General features: G+C 36.7%; 1 protein-coding gene across 1 annotated transcript; it reads left to right on the plus strand.

Moving 5' to 3' along the window:
• The first annotated feature begins 8,703 nt into the window (after positions 1 to 8,703).
• On the plus strand, positions 8,704 to 9,645 carry LOC110720551. The gene is made up of 2 exons (XM_021899588.1): positions 8,704 to 8,718; positions 8,800 to 9,645. The coding sequence occupies exons 1-2, from the start codon at positions 8,704 to 8,706 to the stop codon at positions 9,643 to 9,645; spliced, it is 861 nt and encodes a 286-aa protein (XP_021755280.1).
• Positions 9,646 to 24,749: the final 15,104 nt, after the last annotated feature.

The raw sequence follows: 24,749 nt of genomic DNA on the forward strand, positions 1-24,749 counted from the left end.
GTCAAAAAGTGAAGGTCGGAAAAACATCTCAAATTTGCACAAAGTTACCACAACAGTCGCCTGGAGAGCATCAAGTGTAAAGGGATCAAGAACTTTGCTGCAGATAGTATTGAAAAACCCACAGAGGCTTGTTATAACTTCTCTCACGTGCTTTAGTAAAATACCACGAAGTGCAATCGGTAGGAAAACTTGCATCATTATGTGACAATCATGGGATTTCATACTTGTCAACTTCAATTCTCCATTTAAGGAAACAAACCTTTTCAAGTTTGACGAGAACCCAGATGGAAGCTTAATGTCATACAAACAAGCACAAAACCTCCGTTTTTCTTCCTTTGATAATGTGTAGCAAGCTGGAGGTAAATACACCTTTTGGTTCTTTCCTTTTCCATCACCTTTCTTCTTTGCGATACCCGTGGCCTTTTCCTTGGCTTCCCCTTACGGTTTTTACCACCATCTTCGTTTCCCTTTTCCTTAACCTTCGCCATCCCTACCTTAGCTTGAACCCACAACTCCGGACGAACACCCCACTCTTGCAAATCTAACAACGCACTCTTTACATCCTTCTTTTTCCAGGAATGTTCATAATTGTCCCTAGAATTGCATCACAAACATTCTTCTCTATATGCATCACATCGAGACAATGTCTAACGTCATGTTCTTTCCAGTACTCAAGCTTCCAAAAGATTGATTCCTTTTTAAAGAGAGCGTGTGGGTCAATTGGTTTCGTTGTTTTACCAAAAACACATGGAATACCCTTCACTCTCTCTTAAACCTCCTTTCCACTCAATGGCCTAGGCGCAATCCCCTCCTCAACTTTCTCATCGAAGGCCTTTTTCTGCTTACGATACGGGTGATCGCGCCTAAGAAATCTTCGGGTCCTCATGTACACATCTTTGCCATAGTGGTCAAGGTACACGTTCGGTGTGTCATCAATACAAATGGGACATGCTTTATGCCCTTTGTTCTTGTACCCGGACAGATTTCCATATGCAGGAAAATCATTGATGGTCCACATAAGGGCAGCTTGCAAAAGAAACATCTCGTTCTTATGGGCATCATAAACGGTAACACCTTCGTCTCACATCTTTCTCAAATCATCAATAAGGGGCTCAAGGTAAACATCAATGTCGTTTCCAGGTTACCTTGGCCCCGTTATCAAAAGTGAAAGCATTATATATTTCCGTTTCATACACAACCACGGAGGCAAGTTGTAAATCACTAAAAGTACCGGCCATGTGCTATGTTTAGTACTAAGAGTGCCAAATGGATTCATACCGTCCGTGCACAACCCAAGCCTTAAATTTCTGGCTTCACCACCAAATGCCCTAAACTTCATATCGATGTTCTTCCATTGTGGAGAGTCAGCAGGATGCTTCAACAAACCATTTTTCTTTCTTCCCTCAGCATGCCATCTCAGGTTCTTGGCGTCTTTTGGTATTGAAAATAGACGTTTTTAACCTTGGAATAATAGGAAGATACCACAACACCTTGGCAGGAGGTCCTTTACTACCAGCATTGCAGCTTGATCGCTTGTAACACGACTTACCGCAACGTGGACACTCCTCCAACTCTTCATATTCATTTCGATACAGAACACAGTCATTAGGACATGCATGTATCTTTTTATACTCCAAACCAAATGGACACATTAGTTTCTTTGCATAATAATAGGAATTAGGAAGTTCATTCCCATCTGGCAACATATCACATAACGCAGTCAACAAAGAAGTGAAACTAGTGTCACTCCAGTTATGCTTAGACTTAATGTTAAATAGTGTAAGCACGGGTGAGAGTTTTGTGTATTTTTTGGACCCGGGATACAAAGGCTTTTTGGCAGCCTCTGATAATGACTCAAATACATTAGGTCGGTCACCAAATTCACCTTCAACATCACGCATCATCTCATCCAAGTGATCATCACCACCACCATCCTCGGTGTCATCCCCTTCACCACCATCACCACTCCCATTTTCACTCCCATTTTCTTCTTCAACATGAATCTCGGCACTTTCAACATGTGTCTCATTGCCAACAACATTCTCCCTATACGATCCCTTCTCACCATGCCAAACCTAAACATGATATTGAGGCCTAAACCCATGACATTGTACATGAGCCATGATGGTATCCACACTATTGACCCTTATGACATTATTACAATTGACACAAGGACAATAAAGGTAATTGACACCCGTTCTAAGCTGATACTGTGAAGCACTCTTGCAAAACTCTTGAACCCCATTAAAAAATTCCAATGTATCACGTCTACCATACATCCAACCGCGATCCATTGACGCTTTAAATTGCCTTTAAACATACCAACACATTTCAAACAATGATAAATGTAACATATACTATGTAACCAAAGTACATAGCATATATATCATGCATATATCGTAAAAATGAATGCTCCCAAAAGGTCCTTATCACTCCAACCTAACCCATCCTTGAATGTCTAATCTCACTAGTGAATGTATGTTAACTTTTCAATTTTAAGGAAAATCCGGCATCATTTCCCCCCAGTTCTCCAAGTACACGATGTAGGTAATAACTTACCTACATATGTACCCAGAGAACATGGTGAGAAAATGAGAAGCCCGGATATTCCTTAAAATCAAAAAAGAGACATACATTCACTACCTAAGTGAGATTAAACGTCCAAGACCAGTCCCAACTGGGGACTATTCAAGACTTTCTCCTATTGAGAAAGACTCGAATGGGTATCTAGGCAAATGATGATGCAAGCATTCAATTATTATTGTAGGAAAATTGTAATCTAATAATCCCACCTTTAGTCGGTCTTCCATAAACAATCCCACCTTTTGAAATTCCAGAAACAATCCCACTTTTGAGCCTCATCTTCCACTAACGATCCCATTAACCTACAACTTGTTAAGCAGGTTATTTTATTTATTTATTTATTTATTTTAACTATACTCCTTCTCAAGCCACTAGTCCAACCACCACCCAACACTCACTCCTTACCACCACCCCCACAACCAAGCCACCACGAAACTCACCAACCACGCCGGAAAATCCAATAACCACCCCGGAAACCCAACCCCCACCACGAAAACTCCACCCACTGCCACAAAATCCCCACACTAGCCCCCTAAAAGGCTGAAACTCAATCCTCAGCCACGAAATACTTCACCCCAGCCACGAAATAGTCTACTCTGGCCCTGAAAAACGTCACCCATCGTCTCCAATTCAATTTTTGGTTTGAAATTAAATGCAAATTATTATTTCAATCATCTGAAAAATCGAATTGAAAGGGAATGAATTGATGAATTCAGAGGAGAGTGAAACATACCAAAGAGAAGAGAGAAAGAGAAGGAGAAAGAGGGGTTCTGGGCTGCGGATTGGGTTGGGTTTTTGGGGAAGCTAGGTGGCTGCAGGTGCTGATTTCGGGCTTCAGGGGTTGGGTTCCGGCGCCTTGAAGGGGTAGGTTGGGTTGCTGGGAAAAGCAAGGGTAGGGATGGGGAGGGGATGCGGTGGCAGGATGGGGAAGGGATACGGTGGCTAGGCTGGGGGTTTTGGTTTTGTTTTTTTTTTATTATTTTTTTTATTAGTTTGTTTTTTTTTTAAAAAAAAAAAGTTAAACCTATTAAAACCTGACACGTGTCTTATAACCTGTGAAAACCGGTTATCAAAACAATACAACCGGTAAAGGATTGTTAATGGAAGATGGGGGTTTAAGGTGGGATTGTTTCTGGAATTTCAAAAGGTGGGATTGTTTATGGAAGACCGACTAAAGGTGGGATTATTAGTTTACATTTTTCCATTATTATTTGCATTTATTTGACATTCAACAATAAACAAGTTCATTCATTTAATAAGGCTAATAATTAAATTAACGTACATACAATCAAACTAAGTTTACTTTATATATATATATATATATATATATATATATATATATATATATATATATATATATATATATATATATATATATATATATATATATATATATATATATAGCAATCCATTATAATCATACATTGCAATTTACTAACCACATTTAACAAACTAAAATGTTAACTAATATATATTCTATTAATAAATTTCATTTAAAGCTACTCAAATTCAAACAATATATATATACATATGAAACTTGGGTTAACTACTTGAAACCCTAACTTGAAATTTTGGAATAACAAACAATTATTACTAATTAATACATATGAAACTAAAATTTAGCAAGAACTCACCCTAATTTGAGAGTGAGAAAGACAAAGATTGAGGATGACAATTGGAGGGAGAGAGAGAGACAACACCCTCGAACACCACCACCAAGTGCACCCACGAACACCACTAGCAAACACTGGCAGCCTCGAGCAACCACCAGCAACCTCGACCAACCACCAGCAACCTCGACCAACCACCAGCAGCGCCTCGAGCAGCCTCCACCCACGACCCACAACGCAACTTCAATTCGCAATTAAATAGCCAAATAAAAAATAATAATAAAGTATATGAATGGAGTGGTGGTGGTGGTGGCCGGAATCTGAAGAAGTGAGAAGAGAGGTGAGGACGAGGGAGACATAGAGGAGGAGTGAAGGCGGGAGACAGAGATGAGGAGTGAAGTGAGAACGAAGAAGTGAAGTGGTGAAATTTCAGGGAGGAGAAGAGGGTCGTATCCCGCTTTTTTTTTTTAAATGGTAAACGGTTTGGCCTTGAACTGCTTTCCAATTTAACTAATGGTAAGCGGTTCAAGGCCAAACCACTGGCCATTAGTTAAAAGGCAAGCGGTTCGCGCCAAAACCGCTTGCCAATTCACTTCTCTCTTTTTTCTTTTTTTTTTTACTTAAATGGGAAGCGGATTTTGTAAACCGCTTGCCTATTATGGCTTCCCATCATATTTATTCTACTAGTGCGTTCATCAGATATGAGGAAAAAAAAATTAGTCGTCACTTTATTTTAATGCACATTTTTTTTTACTTCAGTATCTCATGATATTTGCAGGATAATGAAACTGCTTAACTCGTATACGTGAGAATCTGCTATAGTGCTGTGGATTTACGTGAAGAAAAAGGATGTTAATATATAGCAAGGATATCAGTCATTAAGCATGTATTTTTATTTTATATAACCATCTTCACAGCAGAGCTACTAATATGTGTTGTGTGACTTGTGTCATATGTGTCTCGTGGCCTATTATCCAAGTATTTTACGGTGGTATTTCTCGTTATACAAGTATTTTCATACCTATGTCTAAGAATTCTCTTTCAGACAAGTTACTAGATGAACCCTGTGCGATGCACGGTTTGTTTGAATTTTTTAAAATAATTTATATATATATATATATATTTATGTGCTAAAATTTGTTATATATTTAGATAAAATTCCTGATATCAAAAGATAATATTTTATATTTAATTAATTTAAACTTTAAAATCTCATTCATCAATTTTGCTTATGTGTCAGTTAAATTATTTAATTCTAAAAGAAAGTAATAATCTCGTATTTAATTGGCTACCACTAAAATTTATTATCCTACGTGGCGCTTTGAAAAAATTAAATCCTACGTGGCTCTCTAAAAACTCGGGGAAAAACTCCCCTTTATATATATATATATTAGATTGTTATTTGGATGATATACTACAAGAGTGGGGGTGAATTGTAGTATGTTCTTAATGCCTACTCTTCAGGGAATATAAAACTGATTGTTGTTAGGAACTTAGACAATGCAAAGCGAATTTTATGAGGAAACCATCCAGGGCCTAATTAGAAGTAAAACCTCGACCCTCCAAGGGATTTCAAGCCAAACCAATCCATTATAATAGGTCAAACACTCCTAGTTAAAACCTATTACAATAAGACATTTCTCACAAGTTTACGACTGAACTTGCTACACGATAGAGCCCTATCCTACCTAACCTAAGTCCCGGACTTAGATTCAACTCAATACTCTCTGAGAGTAGTATTCACTCGGCTTCACCCTGGAAGCTCACACTTTGCACTCATACAATTATGATAACGAGACTTCTCACAAACTCTCACACCCCAATACATAAAACACTCAAAACTCTCTTTCTCAATTACAAGAATAAAGAACAACTCTAAATACATAAAGAGATAAAACTTATATGTTGGACACTCAAGATCTATCTGGAACTTACTAGACAAATTGAAACCAAACCCTGACTGGAACTTTGACTATGAGGTTTGAATTAGCTTCGTGGTGAAGGATTAAACCATTAAGCATGACTATTGCACTTTGTCAAACCTCGACTTTGAATGAATCATTCTTTTCGTAAAAGATAAGTTTTATCAAAAGATATGTTTAAAAGATATATTCCAAAAATATGTTTTCCAAAAATATATCTTTTTGTTAAGAATATATTCTACCAATAATAATAAGATATTTACTATAAAATCAGATTTTATTTCAAACTTATACTTTCCAAATATACTAGATTATCTTTTTCAAAAGATATACTTATCATAAAATCAGATTTTATTCCAAACTTATATTTTCCAAATATACTAGCTTATCTTTTTCAAAGATATACTTATCATAAAATCAGATTTTATTCTAAACTTATTTTTGCTTAAAATACTTTCCAAAAATAACTTATCTTTTCCAAAAGAGATTTATTAGAAAATAAATATCTTTATTCTATAAAACCAAATCCCTACAAGTTATGCACGTATTAGGTAAATATTTATATCATTAAACCGACCTTTAAAGTCGTGCAGACTTAAGTTCCTATTAGGTTTCGGTACTCTGACAGTCTCTAAGTTCTTGACAAGTTAGTAACTCTAATTGCATTGACTGTTAGGAGTTCACCTAGTTTTATAGACTTGTTTCAGACTGACTTTATGTTCAACATACTAACATGAATCCTAGAGTGATATACTTCGATTTCTCCGTCTTCATGTTTTTTTTTTTGAAACTCTTGTTATGGAATCTTGTATTATTGATGTATTATAGATCTCGGGGCAATATTCCACATCTAGAACCGCAGTCCAAGTTCCTTAATGGAACTTGATGTCACTATTGTTCATTCCTTATTGGAACTCAGGTTCCTAATCGGAAACCAGGTTCCTTTCTGGAACTTGTTGTCATCTTCGGAGTCCAAGCTTCACTTTTTAGCTTGATGTCATGCTTCTGTTTGAAAGCTCGCTCCTTGTGTGTTCCTGTTAGGGAACACCTCATGTAACTATTAGGCAACATGCTCCGGCTCTCGTGGGAAAGCCTGCCGAAGGTTCCTTCTGCTACATCTCATTGGAGAATATCTTCATGTTCCTTCGTGGTTTGGTTCTCGTGTGAGAACCTGCTTTAGCTTCATTCATTCTCTCCTCTTCAATTCTTCTATGTTCCAACCCATTAACTTCACCTAAGTCAGTTCCTGTCTTCATATAGACACTTAAGAGAACATTAGATTGAAGTTTGTTTGTCATAAGCAAACTTCAAGTGAGAGAACTAGTTAAACATAAAGTAATATTCATACTCCTACACATATACAACTCATATATGCATGGAGTACTTACCTCATGAAGCTAACATATGCAAACACCTACTTACATATATAGTTACCTTCAAGGTTCCTTCGCCATCATCATGATTATCAACCATAACACTCATTATTGTGCTTGTTCCTCTATTGCTTATCCTATATTGCTCAAGTTCCTTATATATATATACTTGTCAATACTCTGGTTCCTTGTATCTTGTTCCAAGCATGACTTGTTCTTTCTATGCACATCTTAACAAACATGTTAGATAGATAATCATCATTAGTATGTAATCATCAAAACCTAATTACTCAACGCATATGAATTACTATCTTTGGATCGTATTATATGTAACTTTGGAATTTTTTATATCTCACAAACAATACCCCAAAGTTGTATATAATATGACCCGGAGGTAGTACATTTTATAAAAATAATTTGCGAAGGATTTTTTTTATAGTCTAAATAAACACCACGCAATCAACCGAAACTGCTTGAAAACAAAACATGTGTAAATTCCTAGTTTATTAAGTGTATAAATGTTAATTTTATATACTAGTCGCACTATACTAGCATTGAAAATCAATCAAACAGGAGCCATAATAAGCAAGAGGGATGAAGGAGTGAGTAGGATCAAGATCAATACAATTGAGTGATGAGAGTCTCAATATTCTTTAACAAGCATCATTATTATTTATAGCTAACTGCATTAGGAAAAAGAGGGCGAAAGATCTTTTTCTCAAAGACATTATATGAAATACCTGAGGTTGATGTACCGTCACTTATATTTGTTACGTGTGCCTCGTATCTGTTAAAAAGATTAATCTAGAAAAATCAAGTAAATGCTGTAAAAAAAAATCTAAGGGTAAAATATTCTAGAAAAGTCTAGATTAATAATCTATCATAAGATATTAGAACAATCTAGAGCAGTGTAGAAATTTCACCTAAGGTTATTAACCGACATATACTACAAGCCTAATATAAATATACCATGCATGTATTTGCAATGGTAGAACACTAGGAAATAAACTCACTCTCATGCATTAGTAAAACCATTTTATCATCCAATAAAATCATCACATTATCTTTTTTGTCTCTCAAGTCTAAACCCTAATAATCAACAAAACCCAAAATACTTCTGCACACTTAATTTCTAACATGTGGTATCAGAGCCACAAATTCTTAAAGCCTTCATATAATATCATACAAATATTAGCCCAAACATAACATAATATAATGGCTAATAACATTGTAAGTTTTCCATTTCAATTTTTGGGGGAGAAAATTATGATTTTTGTAAAATCAAAATGAAGACAATGCTATGCATGATAGTATGGACTATGGAGTTATGTCGACAAAGGATATAACGTACCTGAATATAAAATCAGCCTAAGTGATGCTCAAAGGAAGATACTTGTGGAAGAAAGGATGAAGAATGCAAAGGCATTATATCTCATACAATATGCGGTGAAGGATACAATTTTTCTTAGAATTATGAGGGCTAATACAGCAAAAGAGGCATGGGAGATTATGCAACAAGAGTTCCACAGAGATAGCAAGGTGAGAAGTATTAAATTTCAATCTTTAAGAAGAGATTTCGAAAATTTAAAGATGAAAGATAATGAGTTGGTTAAAGATTATTTTTCAAAAATTATTAAGATTGTTAATCAAATGAAATCATATGGAGAAGAAATTTCGAATGAAAAAATTGTGCAGAAAATTTTAGTATCATTAAATGACAACTTTTATGATATAGTTACAATAATTGAAGAAACAAAAGATTTATCCAACTTAACTATTGAACAACTTATGGGATCTTTAGAGTCCCATGAACAAAGAAAAAATCGTCAAAGTAATGATGAATATGTGATGGAGACCACGCTAATAGCAGCAAAATTTTCACTTATTCAAGAAGAAATCAAGAGAAATGGGTCCATGAAGAAGGCCGAGGGTAAAGATGAAGAAGATTCACCTAAGTACAAAGGTACGGAAAATAAATTATTTTGTAAAATTTGTAAGAGGACTAACTATGATAGTGCAGATTGCTACTTCAAAGGGAAAGCACAATGTTGGATATGCAAAAAATTTGGCCATGTTAGAAAGAATTGCAGGTTCAAGAAAGCTGATGTGGAAATTGCCAATTTTGGCAAGGATGATACTGAAGAAAGTTTGTTTTGAAGTGAAAATAAGAGGGTTCTAATGTTGGGGTTTGGTCAGTTTGACTCACCGCGGAAATAAATCCAAAAACAAACTGCACTCATAATAAATAAAATCATAAAAATAATTAAATTAATCACAAGATCAAGATAAAACGATTACCTTTTTGGAGCGTGCTTCGCCTGACTGAATGGGCTCTAACTTGAAAGCTAGCTCCAAAAACACGAAGCCTCCAACATTGATCCACCCGCACCAACGATTACTGACAAGGTCCAATGTCTTGGGGTTAGCAAGACCCGACCAATAAAACCCAAGTAATTGAGTTCAAAGGCTTTCACTAAATGTGATACCTTTTTCAACCCTTGAGTTCAAGGGTTTTCACTTACTAGTGATGCCCTTTTCAACTCTTACTCAAGCAAAGAATCCTAAGCCATGCTTTGGCTATTTATAAGGAAAGCTACCTTGTGAATTCCACTCATCTTTCAATGTGAGACTTTTTCACAAAAATATCCTTATTGATGAATTCAACCCTTAGTTAAATAAACCAAAGAACAAGTAACAAGTGTCACATGGTTAGGTGAGGACCACTTTCCCACTTGGTCCCCAAGGCAACTCACATGCATTGTGAGCTAACCATGTGTCACCCAACCTTGAGCCCCAAGTTGGGTTCGGTTGGGTCACTTTTTTTTGGCCCGTGTCCATGACCCGTCACCCGGGTCCACGACCCGCTTGCCACATGTGCTACCACCATGGCGCGCTGCCACTTAGTGCGCTGCCAACGTGGCTGCCACGTGTGCTTCCACATGGCGTGCTGCCACGTGGCACGCTCCTATTTGGCGCGCTTCCCTTGTTTTTGCGTGGCTAGGGTTTTTTCTTGTTACGTAAAGCATTTTCCCATCTCGCCAATTCCTAAATTTTGGATCGACATTTGAGATTCTCCGACGCTCGATTTCGACGCTCCAAGCTCGAATTTCTGATGTCTAAATATAAATTACTCGGTCGACTCATTAATTCCTTCCGAATTAATACGTCGATCCGTCTCGTTGACTGCTTGGGTGTGACCCGACGGGTTCAGTCAAGATTAAGCTGCATTAATATTACTGATCGAAAGCGGCCTCCACCTAGGCATTCCGTTCACTTGACCATACTGAATACCTTAGCTTTCTAATAATTTTGAACCCACTATCAGAATAATACACTTGTTCGAAGGACATTATTCCTTTTATCTAATGACAAGTGCATTAGTAGGAATATTTGGTGACATAAGTGATATGTCTATTTTATATAGTATTTTACCCCCATCCCTTGGTCATAATTAGTAGTGTTTTTGGCTCTTTAGAGCCACTTTTATTACTAATTGGTGTTTTCTAGTGTTTTCGTAGATTTGAATGACTTTTGTAGGGATTTGCACTTTTGAAGCATTTTCCCGAGATATTATGGAGCAATTACAAGCATTGGAGAAGCACGACCATTTTCTATAGCCCAGGGCTGGTTAGAGTAATCAAACCGGTGATTAAGGGCTCGGTATATGTGATACCGGAGCATTTGGACCGAGTATTCAAGACCCGAAGAGGAAACCCGGATTGGCCCGAAGAATTGAAGCCCAATCGAAGTCCAAATAGTGGCCCAAGAGTGCCGCCCGGCCAAAGAAGCTAGCGCCCGAAGGTGCGCCCGGCCGGGCGAGGGAAGTAACTCGACGCCAGAACTCGCGCCCGACCGGGCGCGAGATTTGTACCTGATGGAAAAAGGCGCGCCCGATTGGGCAGTACCTCGCCCGATCGGGCGCGTGTTATAATTAGGAGACGATTATCGTCGTTTAAGTTTGTTTTAGTTTAGGATTATTGCTTAATATAAATACTTTTCCGTTAAGCGAGTTTAGTATCTTCTTTTGCACTTTCTTAATTCCTTCTTAGATTTTCTCTCTCTACTTAGCTTTTAGATTAGTTTCTCTCCCTCATATACTTTGTTCTTGACTTTATTCTTAATTCCATATTTCTTAGGTAACGATTTCTCTTCTCTTAATCTTAGTTATTTACTATATTATATTCCTTTGATCATGTCTTATTTTATCGCTTTGATTAGTTTAGTTTTAATTATGTGTGAGTAGTTTTATTTCTAGGGTTTATGGGGATCCATAAATAATATGAAGGGGTAATTTATTGTTGTTAATTGTCAATGCTAGATTAATTTCCTATTGATTGATTTAATGCTCTGTGACTAGATTTGCGCAGATCTTTTATGCATGAGTTTGACAATATTGATTTGAGATTCGAGAGATGAGAATTAATGTTTAGGTCTAGTTTCAATAGGCATGTTAATTTATAAATGGTTAAGTCAAGATTCGAGAGATGAGATTTAATACCGGTAAATTAATTGTGTGATTGTAATACGTAGCGAAAGCCCTTTATGATCTGATTAATGTATGCATTGATGATTGATTATTATGTTTTACCCTGGAATATTATTTATTGGTGAACCTATGCCCTAGATATTTTATTCATTGTTTTCTCCTTATTCTTAGTCTTCGTACTTTAGTCTCCGTTAATTATAATATATTGGTTACTTTATAATCTAGATTACTTTAATTAATTAGGAATAGAAAGACTCGTTTCTCTGTGGATTCGACCCTACTTCCCTATCTACATTAGTTAGAGGATTTAGGAATTACTTTTGATTAGGTGATACGACTTTAGCATGTCAATAAGCACCAAAATTAGAAGGAAAAATAAAGGAGATATATTCGAAAGGAAGAATTTGGGAGATACATGGTGACACGTGCATTAGCTTAGTGATTACTCACAACCAAAGCTTACAGATTTTCCACACCTCACTCCCACTCCGGCTCTTGATGGGGTACACTTTGAGATTAAACCCCAATTTATAACGATGATAGAAAGGAAGCAATTTAGTGGAGCTAAGGGTGAAGACCCAAATCTTCATATTGCAGACTATTGTTAGTACTGTAACACCATCAGGCAAACAGGGGTCACACAAGACCAAATCAGGGAGATTCTCTTTCCTTTTTCTTTAACTAGAAAAGCCAAATTATGGTTTAATGGATTAAATAGAACTGCACTTGGTATAACTGACTGGGAAACTCTTGTTTTGAATTTTTATAACAAATATTATCCTGTAGAGAGAACAGCTGTTCTACGGAGTGCAATTCAAAAATTTGCCCAAGAGGCCGATGAAACTTTATATGAGGCTTGGGAAAGGTTTAAGGACCTACAAAGAGAATGCCCCCACCATAATTTGGCACAATGGCAGTTAATCCAAGCCTTTTACAATGGCATTGGAAATTCATCTAGAATAATCTTGAATTCTGCCGCTAGTGGGAGGTTTATGAACCTTAATGTTGATGATGCAGGTCAAGTTATCGAAGATATGAGATAAATAATTCCCAATATGGGAATCCTAGAGGCTTTGCTAACAAGGCGAAGCATAGTGTTGACTCTGTATCATTTTTGCAAGCTCAATTAACCTCTATCTGCCAGAAATTAGATAATCTTAGTACTGCAAATATAGCTAATGTTTCTGCAATTAATAATAATGCTAATGAGGCTTTCTGTGAAATTTGTGGAATTTTAGGTCATTGGGAACAAGATTGCAGAAGTTCCGTGGAGCAAGTCAATGGCTTTCAAGTTTATAGGCAGAATAACCCATACTCCAACACCTACAATCCTGGGTACCGGAATCATCCGTACCTTTCCTACCGGAGTACCAATGTTCAAAATCCACCACCACCACAAGAACCACATGTGCCACAATAACAACAGCAGAAATATTACCACCCCAATGCTGGCCAGAAGAACCAACCACAACAATCCTCCTCATCTTCCAACCCTGCTTTGGTAGAAATTAGAGCGATGCTAGTTAATATGCAGAAGCACATGGAGTGTAGAGATGCCCAAATTGATTCGATCCTAGCACACAATAAAATTGTAGATAATCAAATTGCGCAAATTTCCGCTACTCTACAAGCCCGTCAACAGGGAACCCTTCCAGCACAGCCGACTAGGCCTACGGATCAAGCCTATGCAATTAATCTAAGGAGTGGTTCAAACTATGAAGGGCCCCCTATGCCCAGAGATGATGAACCTATTTTAATAAATAATGCTAATCTTGATTCCGTTAAACCTGACAATGTAGCAAATAGCCCTGCAGGGCTAAAGAATAATACTAATATATCTGATTTTACATTGCAGGGTATGACCCTAGGGAAGGTGGCCACTCCAGATAAGAGAAATAATGCTCCAAAGCCAGTTATCAAAATTCCATTCCCCAATCTTCACTTGAAATCAAATTTGGATAAGCAGTTTGGTAAGTTTCTGGAAATGGTAAAAGATTTGAAGGTAATAGTTCCCTTCACTGAATTAATTACACAAATTCCTGCATATGCAAAATTCATGAAGGAAATATTGACAAGAAAAAGGTCTATTAGTGAGGTAGAGATAGTAACTTTCACTGCAGAGTGTAGTGCCGTACTTCAAAATAAATCTCCACCTAAATTAAAAGATCCGGGTAGTTTTTCTATCCCTTTTCATATTGGCAATCTAATGATTGATAATGCATTGTGTGATTTGGGTGCTAGCGTTAGTGTTATGTCATTATCTGTGTGTTCCAAGTTAAATATGGGTAAATTAAAAGCTACCAATATTACTCTACAAATGGCCGACCGTTCTTTTAAATACCCCTTAGGTGTTTTAGAGGACGTTTCTGTTAGAGTAGGTAAATTTTACATACTTGTTGATTTTGTTGTTTTTGATATGGCTGAGGATATGCAAACTCCAATTATTTTGGGTAGACCATTCCTTAACACTGCAGGAGCATTATAGATGTGAGAAGTGGCAAATTAACACTATCAGTAGGGGACGATAAAATTATTTTTAATCTTAATAATACCCCTAAAATCCCCATGATAGAGGAGAAGTGCTTTAGTGTTAATGTGGTTCAAAGTTATTCTAACAAGCCCCAAGCTCTTGTAAAAGATCCCTTGGAGGCGTTATCTTGTGTTGCATCCCTTCAAGATGAGATAGACAAATGGCAGATGGAAGTTGATGCAATAGAAAGAGCCCTCTACACTGTCGGTCTGGGCTTTGAGGATGAAAAGGTGGAATCAAACAAGCAAGTTGTGGAAATTGAGCCTACGGTGAGTGTTCCACCAGATCGAGTTGCAAGTGCTAAATGTAGTGAGAATTTGAAGCAACCCTCGATCAAAGAGAGATCTTTAGTGCGTAGCATTGAAGACGTGGTCGGGGTTATTCGAGTTACTCAAGGGGTTATTCGGTCAGGGGTTACTCGCTTAGAGTGAATTTACTGATGTTACTCGGTTAAGGGTTTCTTGAGGGGTTATTCGGTCAAAAGTAACTCGAGTAACTCCAATAACCCCGGCCATACGGTGTGGCCAACCACGTAGAAAAATCCCCCTAAACTAAAAGTTTGATTTTTAACGGCGAATTGGCAAAAAATGGGATTTTTTAGAATCAAAATTTTCCCTAATAAATAACAAAACCCTTACAATACCATTAAAATAAACCACATGATTAGTACCTCATTAATCTCATTACAAAGTTTTTATTTGAAAAAACACAGCTCATTCACTTTGTCTTTTATTGACCATCTAACACTAATCACTCTAATTAAGCCCTTAATTAGTGTAATTAGGGACAACAGCATGTGCCTCACAAGCTTTAGCAGCGGGAGAAGGCTCAACAGCAGGAGAAGGAGTCACAGCTTTTGTCACCAACTCTTTAGGTAAATCCTTAATCCCTTTTAAACTAAATGTGTAAAACAATTTAAATGGGAAAATTAACTGTTGTAATTTAACTGTCCCATAAACTCCTTCAAAAACTCCTATACCTCCAGTAACAGTCAAACACGTGTCCTCGTATGTTAAGTAGGGCCCTTGAACTGACAGGTGTCCGTAGTCCCCAAAGTAGAAGCTGTAAATTGCTTCATCACATTCCAAGTCAAGGAAGATCCACCGGATGAAGTGACTTGGCGTCCTACAGGATATGTCAGGAAACCACGTCGTGGCCTGAACACCGCTCGACCGGGTGAGAAACCACCCGACCAAGCGTTAGGCCAAGGGTCCTAGTTCTTGTACTTGGTAAGAAGGTAGTGCGGGACCTAGATAAACCAGCGCTTTGCGGGAGGCAACCCGCATCTTAATGCTTTTTAGACTAGTTTTTCTTTCTTTTTCTTATGCGAGGAGATAGGAGGGAATTTTGATGAGTTTTATGAGAGTTTGTAAAGATTTGATGGAAAAGAGTTAGCAAAAATTAAAGAAAGGAAGAAAACAAAGAAATCGTTCAATTTTCCTCGGGCCAGATCGGGCGAAACTCGCCCGATCGGGCACGAGAGCGAGGTTAGAAAATCGGGTATTTTCGCCCGTCGGGCGAATGCCGCCCGACCGGGCACGAAATTTGACGTATACGAACATATTAGATCGCCCGGCTGGGCGCGAGAGAAGAATAATTTCTGGGCGTTAGATCGCCTGATCGGGCGAAAGGCGCCCGACCGGGCGCGAGAGGAGACGAAAAAAGGGAATTAGATCGCCCGATCGGGTGATAAACCGCCCGACTGGGCGTGAGAGCTGCACATGAAAAAAATTAAATTGCCCGATCGGGCGACAGGCCGCCTGACCGGGCGCGAGCCAACCGTCCCACTTTTTCTTCTTCCTCCTTCTTCTTTCTTCCTTCAATTCTCTTTTCCTCCATAACTTAATCTCTCTAAAACCTTAAAACCTCTACCTTCTCTCTAAGAGTTTCTCTTCATCTCTCAACCAAATCCAATAATTTTTACATATTATTAATCCTCTCTTCATCCTCTACAATCCTAGATAAAAATTTTCAAATTTCATTCAAATATTTTTCATACCCATTTTTATACTATGGCTTCAAAGAGGGCTCGATCAATTTTCGGTAGGATTTCTAGCTCGAGGGAGGAGTACGACCCAGATTTACAACTCTCCTACTGGCCAACGATCCGTATTGCTATCCAGGAGAAAAAGGAACGGCTTGAACACCTTGCCGGGCGCGAGGTAATTCCTTCACGGTGGTTACACCGCCCTACTCTTGAATCGTATGGCTTGTATGATTTTGTTAAACGATTTTTAAATGACATAGGCATGAGAAAATTCGTTGACATGCATTATCCTACATACCGTGAATTATCATGTGAATTCTTGTCTTCTTTGAAAGTTGTAAATAGTAGAAATGGACCGAACTTAATTTTTAGGTTGAACAATAGGAATATTAATTTAACATATGTTGAATTTTGTAAATCATTTGAATTGAATTCTGAATTACCATTCCAATGGCATGTTGATTACAAAATGGGTGACATTTATCATGCTTTAACTGGTTTGCCTACCCCCGACCCCCAACATGCTAGTACAAAACCTATCCATCACCCTATCCCAAAAATCTGACAAAGATTTGCGGGATTGTGTTTTCTCGGTAGGAACGAGCCTCATAACGCCCAAACCAACGAACTAGTTGTTATAGGACATTATGTGTATGGGTTTGGGAAACTGAACATAGGTAGATACATCATCCACCACCTGAGTAGACATGCTACAGCCAGTACTCATTCTCGTACCCCTATTCATATAAGAGGCCTTATCAAAAGAATAGCGGTTAAAAAGGCGGTTTTGTTGAGAGTGGACCCCACCATATGACTAACTGTGGGCCGGATTCCTACATGACCGCTAGGTACCTAGAGGAGTTGGGTTGGGTATGACTAGATAGTGAGCAGACACCCCACTGGTGTATTAGGACTGGGACCGAGCAGCCTTTGCCCATCTTTTCCCTACCTAGTCCTAATTTGATCGTCTTTCCCCCAGGGCAAGCGTCCTACACGTACGACCTTTTAGTTGCCAACGCTAGGGGGCAAGCACCACCAGTACCACCACCAGTTCCACCACCCCAGCCTAAGCCCGAGGTAGCGTTTTCTCCACCTCGTATATCTCACTCCGTCCCCCATGTTGACTCTGACCCAGTTTGGGACCTTCAGAGTATAGGTCAGGATTTAGGCCGTATCGAGCATTCTGACACTGACCTTAGGAGGATGGTAGGCTCCATTGACCATAGGTTAGGGTACCTTGAGAGGAACCAAGTTCGAGCTCTCTACCCTATGTATGATGATTATGCTCGTCGGGGTATGTAGACACCTAAAAATGTCTCTCCAAAACCAAACTCGATGATGAACAACCTTTCACCGCCATTATTGGTCGGGTTGAGTATTTAATTTTTGGAGTGCTTAAATCCATATTTCCATTTCATAAACCAACCCAATTCCTAGCCCATTTCCCCAAACCATAACTTATTTTCCTCTTTTCGTGCCTTTAAACCCAAAATAATTCATTTTGTGTCCTTTAAAATCATTCATTTCGTGTCCTTTTTATAAAAACGTTTGATCCAGTTTATTTTAGTCCAATATATGGGTCCAATGATTAAATAATTGGATGGGGATTGAAAAGATCTTTCCAACGATATATTATAAGCCCAAATCCGAGTTATAACGAATAAGTTATGGCCAAAATATTAAACCGAGCCCAAACCGAACCTAAGCCCACCTTATCTACGACCCAATGATCATGTGGAGGGTCCAAATTATTTAATCCCATTCCTAAACCAATTAGGATTAATTGGAAGCTTTTATAAGTTTCTAAAAGATCCTAGTTATCCTTTTTGAAAAGATAAGATTAAATAGTTTGAAATTGAATAAAACTCCTTTTTTTTAAAGTCCTAATTCTATTCAAATTGAAAGACGTTCAAAGATAGACAGATATTATTTTCGTGCCTCATAGTTTTTATCCAAATTTTATATGGTTGGATAGCCCTTGAAATTATATTTCCAATGATATATTATAATATCAATTCCGAGCTATAACGGAAAAGATATGAATAAAATGTCAAACTCTATCCAAACCTGACACCGTCTCACTATTTCGGCCATATATTTTATTATATAAAATATTTTAATCTGATTCTAATTGGGTTAGAAATTAGACTTCAAGATCTTTCCAACGATATCTTATTTATCTTATTCCGATTTCTGGATCAAAAGATATGATAAAAACAAAACCCGCTAAAACTGCTGTCTATCGTAAGAGTTTTAATCCGATTCGAACTCGATCTTTTCTTGATTCTTCGACCCTCTTTTTTCCCTATAAATAGAGGTTATATCTCCCCTTTTTCAAGGATCAACAATTTTGATCATCAAATAATTCTTTTCTCCCTCTTTATCCTAAACACTAGCCTCCCTATTCTATCATTTCTTCCTTAAGCACTCCAAGAAGTCCATACAATACCCAAAGTTCTATACTTAAACCAAGGCGTGAAAGGTATAATTGACTGAGGGTTTGGACCAAATCAAATCTATATTTATTTAATTTAATTTCCATTTGATTTATTTTTTTATTGAAGTTACTAACAATTTATTCATGATGTAGCAATTTAAAGGAACGCGCAAAATGTAAGTAATTAATTAAATTAATTACTCTTATTTTATTTTATATTGCTAGTATCATGATTAGGTTATTTTATATTTGATTTCACTAACGCTATTATTGTTGAATTGCTTCCTACATTAATGTTTATTCTATTATTTATTGATCACCATATTGCATGTTAAAGGGAATATGTAAATGAAAATCACGCCTAATAAGATAATTTGGACAACCGGTTTAGGATCCTTTTTAATCTTGTTATTAATTCAAGTGATCACAAATATTTTAGAATTATGTGTTGCATTAATATTCAACCAATTTAGCTTAATAATAGTTTGGAGCAAATTGAATCTTTGTTTGTATGCCTTTGAGGTCGCAGGAATCACTTTTCACTATAAGAATCGAGTAGAGGCCAATACGGGCGAATATGACTCCATGACTCACTTCGTACCATCATCCCCGATCCTCCTTTCGTGGTTCCGAACCATATGGAGTTAGTAATCTCATGGATTATGAATGGGGTGTAACCTTCACGGGTCAGTCGTTGTTGCCTATCGTTGTCCCTTATCGTGGTTGCCTTTTTATGATCCATGAACGGTTTACAAGTTCCTTAAAAACTTGTTGGCGGCTCCCTACTTTATTTGTCCCTAATCGTATTGTGTCAATTCCCACTTCCTGTGAGTGCCAAGCATATTCACAACATGCTTTTACGTAGGCGCACTTCAAACGACGCGTACAATTTGGCGACTCCACTGAGGAGGATTCTTGGTTATTTATCGATTTGAGTGATCGTTATTTAATTAAGATGAGTGGATGAGATTTGAAAGATTCTTGAATTTTATTCCTACAATTTAATTGGCATTGTCACATATGCATATGATTTTTAGGTTACCTTTTTTTTTTGCCACAATAGTATGTGTTCTACGTATGTGGCTAGCCCGGGGGATTTAAGCTCTATCAACCCAAAAACGCTCATGGCAATAAGGGTTCATCCGAGTTTTTAAATCTACCCAAACCATGGAGTCGAGTTCGATTTTATCACGAACTCGCGGAGTCGCCCGTTGGCATACACCCTCAAGGGAGGCTGCCTTGCTAACGCGTCCAAACTCTTAACCATGGTACCCTTTGACACCCAAAAGCCTGACCATAGTGGAACTTAGATCTTGACTTTAGGTTGCGAACTTCATTGCATCTTTCGTGACGATGTGCTTATATGCGCATTTTTTTTTATTGATTTTTTTAATTATATTTTTTTATTAAACCCTTTTTATTTTTATATTTTTTAGAGTCGAGTCATAGATTTTTTTTTTTAATTTTTGAGTCACTCGGATTTTTATTCCCGTATACTGCACAAGAGTCAACTTGTTTTGATCATAGCCGGAGTTCTAGAAAGAGTTACGTGTCGTGCCACCTATGGATCTGTAGTCCTGAGTTTTATCTCTCATTTGAAGTTAGTTTCGTCTCAATCAGAGTCACAGATCAAAAGGTTTAACTGATATACTACAGCCTGTCCAGTTTAGGTGTCTTTTTAGCTTCGACTTTCTTTTTTTTTTTTTTTTTTAATTTTTTAAAAAAAAAAAAATTATATCTTTTCTTGTCAAGCTAGTCTTAGTCAAGTCCTTTAATCCGTGTAAAATCTTATAACATAGGATTATAGATTTTTTATTTTTATTTATTTTTTATATCCATGAGTCCTAATTCTTCTAGAATTCTAGTCCTCTTCCTATTAGTTTCTTGTGATTTTTTGTGCTAACCTTAACATATGTTTTTTGATTTGATTTATGACTAACGATTGCCAATGGACCGTTTTCACCTAGTAAATACCATAAACATTAAAATTGGACAAAATTAATCAAGTTAGTTTGTCTTTTAGTCTTCCGTGCTATTTGGTCATTGGGTCCTTTGTTTTTCACAACGTCTTCATGTCTAGCCATGCGATCATACCACGAGTCTTAATAAACTCACCTAATCACACATGTTGAGTCATTGCACACACTTTGTCTTCGAGTAATGCACTATATTTTTTATGATCGTATATTAGGACCATGCATGCGTTGTTTTCCGTCGCAATAGGAATGAGTGGAGTATTTCCCATCACACTACAAGAATGAAGCTCTATTCCGATGGACAAAATCCATCAGAAAAAATAACAAAAACCGTCGGAAACAAATTACCGATGGCAGCCATCGGTAATTGTCCGTTGGAAGCCCATACATCGGTAATCCAGACTTTACCGATGGACAAGCCATCGGAAAAAATTACCAATGGGGAAACACATCGTGGAAAATTATATTTGCCGATGGTTTATTCCATCGGTAATAATTTCCGATGGCTAAAACCCAACGTAGTTTTTAATTTTCCGATGGTTTTTTGCCATCGGTTTTATTAAATCACCGGTGGTTTTTAACCATCGGAAAATTTCCAAAAATTACCGATGGCACTATAACTAATTATAAATCTGAAAATTTCCGATGGTGTTATCCATCGGTAAAAAAATTGTATTTATATATATACAAATTTTTCCGATGGCTATAAGCCATCGGTAAAAATAAAAAGCCATCGGTAATTGTTTTTGGTTTTTTTTTAAAAAAAATAAAAAATAGGTACTACTGATTATTGGCGATATTATCAAACCTGTTATGTACCATATTCAGAACCTGCATTTTAATGAAACCTGATCATGCATATAAAACTACAAAGTTGTACACCCAAAGAGTGCTTGGAAACATATATCTTAGTTAATGCATACACACTAAGTTCATAATACACTAAATATATATAACAACCGAGTTCTTACTACCATACTAAGTCAAAAGGTCATGCTAATCTAAGTCAAAAGGTCAAGCTAATCTAGATACGAAACCCTATACACATGCTGCCCCTGAACTACCACCCGCATCTGGTTCATCATCGCGACGTTGCCTAGGAAATGGGGGGGGTATCAAAGTTGTGGGACCCATATTGCAACATCCCTCTTCTAATTTCCTCAAGTAAAAACTCTTGTTTCTTCTCCATTTGTGCTCGTTCGGCGGCCAAAGCTTTCTCCACTTGTGCCCGAACTTGTTCCTGTACTCGTGCCTCCACCTCATTCTGCCCTTGTGTCCGAAACTCGGCTTGGAATTGAGTTTGCATTGCTTGCACCCTCTCTTCAAATTGTGTCTGTAACTGAGACACAATGGACGGTGTGTATGATTGGGAAGCACCATGTCGTGCTGGATTGCCATAGTACAAGTGATCACTCTGACCTAGTCCTTTCACATAACCCCTGTTTTGGCCCCCAACTGCCTCAAAGTACGCTCGGTTGGGATCACAAGCCACACCCTCACTACTTGATTCACCCATTCTTTTCTTGAAACGTTCCTGAAATTAACATGTTTGCTTATATTAAGGGATCGAAATAACATGTTATACTAAATATCTAATTTTAAAAATTCATATAATTCACACTAGTAACAACTTTCTAACACTTCACATAACCATTATTTTGCATATTTAAGAGTTTTAAGGTACAATGTGCACAAAACTAGTTCAAAATGGGCATATTTTGGTACTTGCTTTCCTATAATCCACATATTCATGGAAATGCTTGAATAAACACTTGAATCAAGTCTTAATCATGTAATTAAAACTTTATAACACTTCACATTACCATTATTTTGCATATTTAAGAGTTTTAAGGTACAATGTGCACAAAACTAGTTCAAAATGGACATATTTTGGTACTTGCTTTCCTATAATCCACATATCCTTGAAAATTCTTGAATAAACACTTAAATCATGTTTTAAACATGTAGTTACAACTTTCTAACACTTCAGGTAACCAATATTTTGCATATTTAAGAGTTTTAAGGTACAATGTGCACAAAACTAGTTCAAAATGGGCATATTTTGGTACTTGCTTTCCTATAATCCACATACTCATGCAAATGCTTGAATAAACACTTGAATCATGTCTTAAAAATGTAGTTACAACTTTCTAACACTTCACATAACCATTATTTTGCATATTTAAGAGTTTTAAGGTTCAATGTGCACGAAAATAGTTCAAAATGGGCATATTTTGTACTTGCTTTCCTATAATCCACATACTCATGCAAATGCTTGAATAAACACTTGAATCATTTCTTAAACATGTTGTTACAACTTTCTAACACTTCACATAACCATTATTTTGCATATTTAAAAGTTTTAAGCTACAATGTGCACAAAACTAGTTCAAAATGGGCATATTTTGGTACTTGCTTTCTTATAATCCACATACTCATGCAAATGCTTGAATAAACACTTGAATCATGTCTTAAACATGTAGTTACAACTTTCTAACACCTCACATAACCATTATTTTGCATATTTAAGAGTTTTAAGGTTCAATGTGCACGTAAATAGTTCGAAATGGGCATATTTTAGTACTTGCTTTCCTATAATCCACATACTAATGCAAATGCTAAAATAAACACTTGAATCATGTCTTAAACATGTTGTTACAACTTTCTAACACTTCACATAACCATTATTTTGCATATTTAAGAAATTTAAGGTACAATGTGCACAAAACTAGTTCAAAATGGGCATATTTTGGTACTTGCTTTCCTATAATCCACATACTCATGCAAATGCTTGAATAAACACTCGAATCATGTCTTAAACATGTAGTTACAACTTTCTAATACTTCACATAACCATTATTTTGCGTATTTAAGAGTTTTAAAGTTCAATGTGCACGAAAATAGTTCAAAATGGGCATAGTTTGGTACTTGCTTTCCTATAATCTACATACTATTGCAAATTCTTGAATAAACATTTGAATCATGTCTTAAAAATGTAGTTACAAATTTATAACACTTCACATAACCATTATTTTGCATATTTAAGAGTTTTAAGGTTCAATGTGCACGAAAATAGTTCAAAATGGGCATATTTTGGTACTTGCTTTCCTATAATCCACATACTAATGCAAATGCTTGAATAAACACTAGAATCATGTATTAAACATGTAGTTACAACTTTCTATCACCTCACATAACCATTATTTTGCATATTGAAGAGTTTTAAGGTTCAATGTGCACGAAAATAGTTCTAAATGGGCATATTTTGGTACTTGCTTTCCTATAATCCACATACTAATGAAAATGCTAGAATAAACACTTGAATCATGTCTTAAACATGTAGTTACAACTTTCTAACATTTCACATAACCATTATTTTTCATATATAAGAGTTTTAAGGTTCAATGTGAACGAAAATAGTTCAAAATGGGCATATTTTGGTACTTGCTTTCCTATAATCCTCATACTAATGAAAATTCTTGAATAAAAACTTAAATCATGACTTAAACATGTAGTTACAACTGTCTAACACTTCACATAACCATTATTTTGCATATTTAAGAGTTTAAAGGTTCAATGTGCACGAAAATAGTTCAAAATGGGCATATTTTAGTACTTGCTTTCCTGTAATCCACGTACTAATGCAAATGTTTGAATAAACACTTGAATCATGTATTAAACATGTAGTTACAACTTTCTATCACCTCACATAACCATTATTTTGCATATTTAAGAGTTTTAAGGTTCAATGTGCACGAAAATAGTTCTAAATGGGCATATTTTGGTACTTGCTTTCCTATAATCCACATACTAATAAAAATGCTAGAATAAACACTTGAATCATG

This window comes from Chenopodium quinoa, unplaced genomic scaffold, assembly GCF_001683475.1.
Source record: "Chenopodium quinoa cultivar QQ74 unplaced genomic scaffold, ASM168347v1, whole genome shotgun sequence".
NCBI classification, from domain to species: Eukaryota; Viridiplantae; Streptophyta; class Magnoliopsida; order Caryophyllales; family Amaranthaceae; genus Chenopodium; species Chenopodium quinoa.